Here is a 10,560-nt window from a genome sequence, read left to right on the forward strand (position 1 = left end):
TAATATTATTTAGAAATTAGATTGTTCCAATCAAACTCAATCTTTGGAAATCCAGGCATTCCGTAGCAGCCCCATGTCCCCAATATTCACATATTTTTGTTTGCGCAAGGGCAGTCAGTGAATATGAATTTTCTTCATGAAGAATCATTTATGGATAAAAATGAGGATATCCATGGCTTTTCATAGTTAAGTCGATTATATTAATCACAAGTCCTTGGAACACCGGGTCAAAATCCATTTCAAATTTATGGCTACTTCAAACCATTGTCATAACATTACAGGATAGGAAATGGGTCAGAATGTAAAATTCTGGGACCAAAGATGGTGTTCTTATACTAGGGTCTCATCCTAACGATTGTAAATGATTAAAATCTATTGAAATCTCAAGTATGGAAAGCCAGTGAAGCCAATTTCATAAGTTAAACTATACAAAGTGCGATTCAATTGTAAAGTACATAGAGAATTAGGTATCGACTACTAAGTGCATAATAAATTTAACATCAATGTTTCTGAGAGATGACCTGGGCTTGTGCCAATCACAAGGGCGGAACTCTCCCAAAAGGTAGGGGGGACCAGGGGTTGGAAAATTTGACAAGCAAAAAAAAAGGAATCACACAAAAAAAGGTCATTTAGATTAAAATGAATTTGACAAGCAAAAAAAAGGTAATCACCAGAAAAGTAACATTACCTCGTCCAAATACATGTTTTATTTCGATATTGAATAACGTTTTTCTTTCCACCAAAAATAGTAGGGGGGACATTTGATATTGTGTCCCCCTACTATTTTGGGTAAGGGGCCGCATCCCCCGTCCCCCCTAGGATTTCCGCCCATGGCCAATCATACTCTCTGGAATGAGGGAAGCTGCTTCCATCTGGCTTTCCATAGATTTTTAAATAATCAAATCTCTAGTGACAGGGAGATTGGGGCACTTTGCAGTAAGACTAGCAATTAAACACAAACCAATATATCACATGCAAATCCTAAATATGTGCATCTGATTGGTTGAAAATAAAATTGTGTTTTATTCAAGCACTTTCATTTGATTGCAAGTCCAGATTTTAGGAGTTACATTTGATAGGGAATCAAAATATCACATGCAACTCCCAAATGCATGCATGTGATTGGTTGCAGATCAAATTGTCTTTGATTTCAAAAGTTAGGTTTAATTACAACTCTTACTGCAACAGACCTCTTGAAATTGAGTTTGCTATAATCGCTAGAGTGTACACCAAAGCCACACACAAACATTCAACATATAAACAAAACATGAAGTGAATTTACATATTGTATTTATTCCTTGATGTCGTCTAACGATGCAACCACAATTGCTGTCATGAGCAAATAGCACATGAAACCCCCCACAGCCGATGAGTGTGTCCGTAGACCAAGACCTCGATGACAAGATCTTGGATCAATGTCCCCCCTATGGTACCAGTATCACCACAGCCATCCTTCCTGGTCTTAACGGTAGGATTTCTGGTAGCGGGCACGGGGTCCTGGACCGCCGAATTTCTTGGGCTCGCAGCGCCTGGGGTCGGCGACGAGGAGTGATCGGTCGTATTGGATGAGGATGTCCTTGATCTCTTTCTTGGATGCTTCATCAACGACTGCAGAAAGACAAAGTAGAGAATCAATATTTTATTGTTCGAAACAGAAATCCTCCGAAAATTTGGTTTACCCCATTGATAGTGGGCCCGGCAGCCACTGCACAGCACCAGATTGACATAGCTCTATCTCTTGTTGGAACGCCAAACAGGCTAGCAGCAACTCATATCTTTTCATGTCTTTTGGTCCGACGCCACAAGGTTTGGACTCGCGACCTCCCAGTTGTGAGACTGATGCTCTACCAACTGAGATAACACATCAAGGTTGTACACTTACAAGTAATCCCAACAGGGATAAGATGGCACAGTGACTTGGGCAATTTAGCCCCCCAAAAGTTCAAAAGAGCACTGGAAAAGCTTATATATTGCATATTTAGGCAGTTAGTTGTGAAAAGTACTCCTGAAAATACATCTTTCTTTCTTTTTTAAGTCTGTATTTTTGTCGACCAATAAGGAAAAATTAGCCTAACATGATAAGTTGGTAGCTCATGTATTATATAAAATCCATGAACTGTGGCAACCCCAGATTATCTTATAAACAGACGCACTGTCTTTGAATTAATACTTACATTTTTGGTAATAGGCAACAAGAGACTTGGAGATGGCTTGCCTGATAGCTGAAAATAAAAAAAATATATATTCATTACATGACATTTCAATTTCTTAGATTGATAAAAGGCAAGGTTTATAACAAGAACATGATTGTTGATTTGGCAGTTTACTTCGTTCAAGATTCAATCTTGAACGAAGTAAACTGCCAAATCATTCAGATTTTCAACTACAAATTTGGCCTCATTTCTGCAGAGGTTCAAAGTGTGGCCACTGGACAGGTATTCCATTTTGCTTCAGCAGAATTTTGAAGAACTTTTTTTTTTATTATTCTTGCATGCATTTTCCAATCCCTCAAAAACTGTCAACAACTAAGAATCTTCGTGCAAGTTTAAGCATTTTGAACAGGAGGGCAATGCTTAAATAAAAGTCAGCAAAATAAATACTAGTTTTTGTTGTTAGTTTCCTTGCCCCTTGGTCCCCCCCAAAAAAAAAAAAATTATATACCATGAGAATTGAGAAATTTATCTCTTTGCAATCAATCTTCACACGGAGGAAAAATACTCTATTGTACAGTAAAGGAAAAAGAAATATACTGACAGAAAATCATTCACGCATGCTAGAAGTAGCTAATCACACCCAAAATTTGGCTTACCATAGATCTGTGCTACACGTCCTCCTCCCTTGACTCGAACCCTGATGTCAACACCAGCAAAGCGATCCTTGCCAAGAAGATACACGGGCTCAAGGAGCTAGGAATAGAAAGCATAATTGTGGTTTTTAATTCAATTCTGTTCAATGATTAGGCAAGGGTCATGTGACCAAAACCATCAAACAGATTGCTAACATGACATGTCACCCATGGATATAGAAATATTGTAATGTGACAAAAAACATTAAAGACACAATAAAGGAGGTAGAAAGTCACAAATCATGTGGAAAAGGAATAAGGAATCAACCAGGGGTTGGTTTACTTCCACATTATAATCTGTCCGTCAAGCAAGCCCAATAAACTAACGTTATAAAAATTAAGATGACAAAATTTTGATCAATCCCAGGTTCGTCAATAACTATACATTGTCCCAAGTTCTCAATAATTCTAGAGCCAAGTTGTATTTGCTTTTACAGTATTTTTATCTCAAAATCAGTATTTCTTCAGTAAGAAATTAATATTGGTATGCATGCATATCAGCAGAGTTTAATATCTGACAAGTTCTTTCATGAAATGCTCCCCCAGGGTCTTTGTGAACAACTGATAGAATTTACCTTTGACTGAAGGGCCTGGGGCTGGACAAGCTCCAGAGGATGACCGTTGACCTTCAAAAGTCCATTGCCTTGCTTGCAGTGGGCAACAGCTGTAGCTGTTTTCTAATACAAAAATAATAAAGATACAAAAATTAGAAGTCGTCGTTATATTTGGTCACAGACATTGGTCACTGAATTTCTCCATTATAAACAAAAATTCTAAAACACCGGTACTGGTAAATGATATCATTTTTTATGCAAGTTTTCTTTGAAAAAAGGTAGTTTGCAATATGTTGTTTTTCTGGCCCCTGCTACAAGTGTAAAACATTACTTGTTTGAGATGTTTTCTGACATTGGAAAATATTGATAAATTTCTTGGATTTAATGGAGGGGTATTCTGCAATTACGCTGAATTCCATCTAGAATAGAGAAGAGGCACAAAGACAAACATGGGACTCACTATCAATCATATCATGGGACTCAAAACTCCTCATTTTCTTGGAAATTTGCTTTGCAAAAGGATTCTATTAAACTAAATCAACAACATGGCACATTTTTCCCACAAACCAAAATCTCATAATGAAAGTCAAAAGCCCATTTGTTTATGTGTAGATCAAAAACGGGGCAAATTGTTATTAGAATAGTAGACGGTGAGCTTTTAAAGACCAAGTTCAACCTGACAACTAGACAGTTACATTGATTTGACCGTATCGGACAACCAAAGTACGGTACTGAAACTTTCATCAAAAGTGGACGTATGATAATAAAGTTATGGCATTTTTATTAAAGCTATTGCTTACTTTCACAAAATAGTACTCATGCAAATGAAGGAATTTGCCACACACTGACACACTCAGAATTTTTATAAATTTATATGTCATACATATTCTCATAAATTAATATAATGTAATATGATTTCAGTTTTACATTATTTGATCGAAAGAAATACAGGCCAGTAACATACAAAATATATACCAGTAGTGAGACAGTAATTGTATGAAGAAGTACTGGTAACATTTACATCACACACTCACTCTCTATACATATTCTCATAAATTAATATAATGTAATATGATTTCAGTTTTACATTATTTGATCGAAAGAAATACAGGCCAGTAACATACAAAATATATACCAGTAGTGAGACAGTAATTGTATGAAGAAGTACTGGTAACATTTACATCACACACTCACTCTCTATACATATTCTCATAAATTAATATAATGTAATATGATTTCAGTTTTACATTATTTGATCGAAAGAAATACAGGCCAGTAACATACAAAATATATACCAGTAGTGAGACAGTAATTGTATGAAGAAGTACTGATAACATTTACATCACACACTCACTCTCTAACTATACAGTTAATTGAGTTAAAGTGGAAGTTCCCCCTGACATGAAGTTTGTAGTAAAAGTAGCAGAAAAAAACAGTAAAAAATATTGAAGGTTTTGAGGAAAATCCATTAAACATTACACAGAAAGTTATGAGAAATTCAATTTTTTTTATTTGTGAAGTCATAAACGAGCAGCTGCCCCACATGTTATGTATTACCGGTAATACAAAACGCATAAACTTTATTTTTACGGTTTGTGATGACTTGATTTTTCATTTGTGTTTAGGAGATAAAAATAATCAAAAACTTTTAAAAAACATTTTCAATTTTCTGAGAAAATTACATTTCATAGATTTTTTAACCATACAAAATGTAGGAAAGCTGCTCGCATATGACATCACAAAGAACATAATTAAAACTCTCATGCTTTAAGTTCTTTTTATTCTTTGATGGATTGTCCTCAAACCTTTACCAATATTTTTTTTTTCTGTTATTTTCACAACAAAGTTTTTGTCAGGGTGAATTCCCCTTTGAGAAAAACCATTCGCTAACATCAAACATCCTCCCCAAGGTCTGGAAACCATGCCCTGCCAGCATGGGAAAATACAAATTCCATAATCATTCCACTTTTGATAAAATGATTTATCGGAATCCCATCTTTATCTGAAGTTGCCAAAAGCAAAAAAAAACAAAAATTGCCAATGTTTGTACTGCCATCTTGGCTTTTTCATGGAAAGCAGTTGTGCAATTGTTTATGGGCTGATAATTACATGTAATCGAACATTTGAATCACGGCATGGTTTCAATTGTCTGGCCGGCAATCGGCCCCCAGAACCAGTATTGTGCAATCGTTTCCCATGTCAAACGCCAATATGGAAGTGTACCATTTGTAAAATTTTCTTGGGGTCCCTGAAATAAATTTGGGTCTGGCATTTCACAAAAAAGTCAGATTTCAATAGCCTAATCTTTCTTTAAAACATGCGGAATGATTTAATATCATTGGCCAATGGGATCGGTAAAATGTTTCAATTAACGAGACTTTTTATTTTTGGAAATGTGCTATATGTCAGCAAGTGCCACTGCCAGATGACTTGGAGAGTAAACTCGCGTGAGGGAATGATTTCTCTCCAAAGTTCATGTCTCCAGACTGAATAAGTTTGGGCACAGTACAGCATGCAGGCAAGTGAGACCGTATTTCACTTGGAACTTTGATACAATTTCTCACAATCATTGGCTTTTAGTTTCAAAGTTTTATTTAAAAATTAAAATTTGTTTTCAATTTCATGTATAATTTAAATATGTCATAGTCCACACTGCAGACAAAAAAAAATTGTGTCATTCTCACTATGTGAATGTCTCACATGGTGACAAAACATGCTTTTTCTACTCGGACGGTATGTTTTTTCACTGAGTGTGTCAGATTCAATCACTAAATGACAATGTCCCATGACAGCGACACTGAACTATGCTCGATTGTCAATGTCATCACTCATCATGACTTTGAAAGATTTTTCTTCATGTTTTCCACTCGTATCAACTGAAATCAAATTTTCTTTCAAGATTCAAGCTTAATATAAGTTATACTTAAGGGACAAGTCCACCCCAACAAAAACTTGATTTGAATAAAAAGAGAAAACTTCAACAAGCATAACACTGAAAATTTCATCAAAATCGGATGTAAAATAAGAAAGTTATGGCATTTTAAAGTTTCGCTTATTTTTAACAAAATAGTTATATGAACGAGCCAGTTACATCCAAATGAGAGAGTTGATGACATCACTCACTCACTATTTCTTTTGTATTTTATTATATGAAATATCAAATAGTTTTATTTTCTCGTCATTGTCATGTGTAATGAACTTTCATTCCTCCCTGAACATGTGGAATTCCATTATTTTAACATTTTGTGCTTCAGGCAAGGAGGTCCTAATCGTCAAATTTGTAAAAATTTGAAATATTGTATAATTTAAACAATAAAAAACAAAAGAAATAGTGACATCATCGACTCTCTCATTTGGATGTAACTGGCTCGTTCATATAACTGTTTTGTTGAAAATGAGCAAAAGTTTGAAATGTCATAACTTTCTTATTTTATCCAATTTTGATGAAATTTTCAGCATTGTGCTTGTCTGATTTTTCTCCATTGATTCAAATCAACATTTTTCTGAGGTGGACTTGACCTTTAAAGATTCGATTCAAATAATAATGAAAATACGTTTCAGTTCAAAAGTGTGTGAAAGTTGATTGATTTTTAAGCAAAGCCAAAGAAAACAAAAATTATTTTGTGACAAGCGAAAAAAAAATCTTATCGGTGTCATGATTGAATGATAATGATAATGATCTGCATGCATGGCCAAATTATATTAGTCCGGCCCATGAATTGTTTTTTTATGCATTGTGTCTTGACTCTTGTGTATTTTTTCGCTCGTCACAAAATTCATTTTCTTTTTTTTGCTTAAAAAAAATTCTTTCATTCAATCAAATAAGAAGACAAAGTACGTAAGTTAGGCCCTACTCATACTCATACAGAGTACCAAAGTCTCACACATTATGCGTGAGACTCGAGCATTTTGGACCCTTATTCATCCCCTTAATTTAAGGCTTAAAAATCTCTGTCTCACGCAAATATCACAGCCTATATTGTACACAATGTCTGTGATCTCACTCAGATTCACAGAAAATCTCACGTATAGCTGGTCTTTGAACTTAGCATCTCTGTAGACTTATAGTCATACTCTGACAATTCACAGTCACACACACTTTTTTTCAATAAAAAAAGTCATATCTCATCATAATTTCATTGTTTTTTTTAATTTTAGTGAGTCAGAGCACGCAAAAAATACACAAATAATGCCTGGGCTTGAATCCTTGATGCATCATAGTTTCATACTCTCTATTTCGTCTTGCATTCGTGGGAGTTGCCTTGTCCTAGCCAAGCTTTGTATATGAAATTCACTACTTGATTCATTTTCACATTCACAATGAATCACATTTGTCTTCATCATGATCCACAACCACCAGTACCAACACAAAATAACACACTTGGGACTGTATACATGTGGGGAAATGGATACCTTTCTGCCGAACACTTGCACGGACTGTGGCGGCGTTTTCTCTTTCTCGGCCATTGTTCTGTATGAAAATATAATTAATATAAAGATAAATATTATGGGATTTGATTGAAAGGCATTAATTGCATGGTGAAGGTGCACGCTTAGAATAATAATTCGGTTTATGAGACCGTATTTCATTGATCGTGTACCTGATTTGTGGTTGACCCTGAAAAGGAAGTTGAACGGGTTTCACGTGGTAAGGTCAAACGATACCAAGACAATCCGATACATGTCACTGTATCGATAGTCATTTTGTGCGTCCCCGTCCCCCCCCCCCCCCCCCCCACGGGGGGCGCGGCGCGGGGGGCTTTCTAATTTCCCTTTTTTCATTGTTTCGTATTTATTGTTTCAATGTTTCATGAGGGGATGGGTAGTCAGGTAAGTTCGAGCAGTGCTACCAAGATTTCCATGCCCCATAGGGGGCATCGAAATCTTTGTGTTTCCGCCCCCCCATTTAAAATCTAATTCAAGGAGACTCTCGCCCTGTTGTAGGGTTTGCTATTATAAATGCGGCAGGGAATAAATATTTGTTATGAAGATTTGGGATAGATCCATCAAAGATACTGGTATAGATATTGGATTTTTACCATTTTCATTTTGTGACGTCACATACCCGAGTAACTCCTGTGTACTCATGCGCTGTAATTTCTATATGATTTACCCTCTTTTCAGGAAAATTTAAAATTCGCTTCTGAAAAAAAATGAGAATTTACTCAGGGTTGTATATGGTAAAGTTGTATATATAGTCGCATCGCCTTTTATGACGCCCGGGGGGGGGGCCACTTCCATTCGCGAGTGGATACCATGCGCGACCATGGGGTCTCGAAAACCACCCTAAACACGTAATTTCCATATTCTGAAAATGCACCCTTTAACACGTATTGGCGTGTGAAACCCTACCCTTAACAAGTATTGGGAACGATACTCTTGGCAAATATTTCTGAAATGAACCGGTCCTTTGTTTGGTCGTCGGCTTTACCTTATTTGGTTTATAGTACGACCCCACCTTCTACACCTCGCGCAAATCAGACTCTAAACACGAAGTGTTGGGGCAAAAATGACATCCTTAAAAAAAATTAATTTTGTTTTATCATCGGGATCCCCGCAAATTCGACCCTAAACACGTAATTTTCCTAGCGAAATAGATACCCTTTTTTTTCATTATTTTTGTGCTTTTGACATCCTTTTCACGTTACATACGTAACGTGCCCTATCGTGAAAAAGACATCCTTTTTACGTGTTTTTTGGTCGCGCATGGTATCCACTCGTCAATGTAAGTGGCCCCTCCGGGTTATGACGCCACAAATTAACTTTCATATACTAGTAATGCAGATCTACTCAACCCAGATATATATATATTTTATGCATATAATATGATCGTCTTTGATTTTGTAGAAGTGCAATTTTTTCTCTCTCGATCAGCTCTCTCCTTTAATGCCGACTTGATTATGTGTTGTGTATGTTGTTTCGATTGTTTAAAGGACAAGCCCACCCCAACAAAAAAAATATTTCAATAAAAAGAGAAAAACCAAACAAACATAACAATGAAAATTTCATCAAAATTGAATGTAAAGTAAGAAAGCTATGACATTTTAAAGGTTCGCTTATTTTAGTTCTTATTTTCACAAAACAGTTATATGCACATCCTGGTCGGTATGCAAATGAGGAGACTGGTGATGTCATCCACTCATCTTTTGTATTTTATTATATGAAATATTCTGATTTTCTTCTCATTGTCAAGTGAAACAGTGATTAATTTTTCCCTATACATGTGGAATTATATGGTTCAGTCAAGTCGGTCGCTATGGTCAAATCTGTAAAAAATGAAATATTGTATAATTCAAACAAAAAAAACCAAAAGTAATATAGTGAGTGATGGACATATCATCGACTGACTCATTTGCATGTCACTGTTGTGCATATCACTGTTTTGTGAACTGAAATAAGCGAAGCTTTAAAATGCCATAACTTTCTTATTTTACATCCGATTTTGATGAAATTTTCAGTGTGATGCTAGTTTGATTTTTCTCTATTCATTCAAATCAACATTTTGCTGGAGTGGACTTGACCTTTAATTGTGCAGGGCCCTGGTTAACAACAGCTTCTAAATCACTGAACAGGCGGCCTTATAATTATGAAGACCACAATAAAATAACAGTCTTTGCCCCAAAAAAAGACGGAAGTGTGGGGAAGGTGGGGCGAGGGGCCCATCTGATATTCAATTCAATTCAATTCTTTTATTTTTCACTTCCATTCAAAACATAATACAAAGTAATCAAATCAAGAACAACTTTACAGAAAGGCATTCTTACTTCGTAAAACAGAAAAAACAGTATAATATAGAGCATAAATGGAAATGAGGGGGATCCACTAAAAAGCAAAGCTTGTAAAGTGTGGATCCCCCTTGGAAATGAAGAAATTATAGTCGACTTATTATATGCGTACATGCATGTATTACAAGAAAGAAAAAGAGAAAAAGAAATCATATTGATGGAAACATAATTACTGAACAAATGCAGCTTTTCACACAAAGAGGTCTTCGTTGTAAAGGATATATTGCGCAAGACAGAAGAAAAAAAAACCCAGAGAGATATGAAGGGGAGTCAACTCCAACAATAAGTTGATTAATAATAAACAAAATTAAGAACGTAAGAATTTTTTTACATGAGAATGAAAAAACATAGAATAGTCTACGCACACATGAGTGTC

The 10,560-nt window shown here is 35.7% G+C and overlaps 1 protein-coding gene across 1 annotated transcript; it reads right to left on the reverse strand.

Annotated features, from left to right (window-relative positions):
• Window positions 1-1,273: 1,273 nt before the first annotated feature.
• On the reverse strand, window positions 1,274-8,044 carry LOC121420938 (40S ribosomal protein S16-like). The gene is made up of 6 exons (XM_041615492.1): window positions 8,001-8,044; window positions 7,813-7,870; window positions 3,421-3,522; window positions 2,810-2,906; window positions 2,175-2,222; window positions 1,274-1,608 (listed from the first exon to the last, which is right to left on the reverse strand). Exons 2-6 carry the CDS (start codon window positions 7,864-7,866, stop codon window positions 1,463-1,465), a joined length of 447 nt encoding a protein of 148 aa, XP_041471426.1. The 5' UTR covers window positions 7,867-7,870; window positions 8,001-8,044; the 3' UTR covers window positions 1,274-1,462.
• Between the last annotated feature and the right edge of the window lie 2,516 nt (window positions 8,045-10,560).

This window comes from Lytechinus variegatus, chromosome 9, assembly GCF_018143015.1.
Source record: "Lytechinus variegatus isolate NC3 chromosome 9, Lvar_3.0, whole genome shotgun sequence".
Taxonomy (NCBI): Eukaryota; Metazoa; Echinodermata; class Echinoidea; order Temnopleuroida; family Toxopneustidae; genus Lytechinus; species Lytechinus variegatus.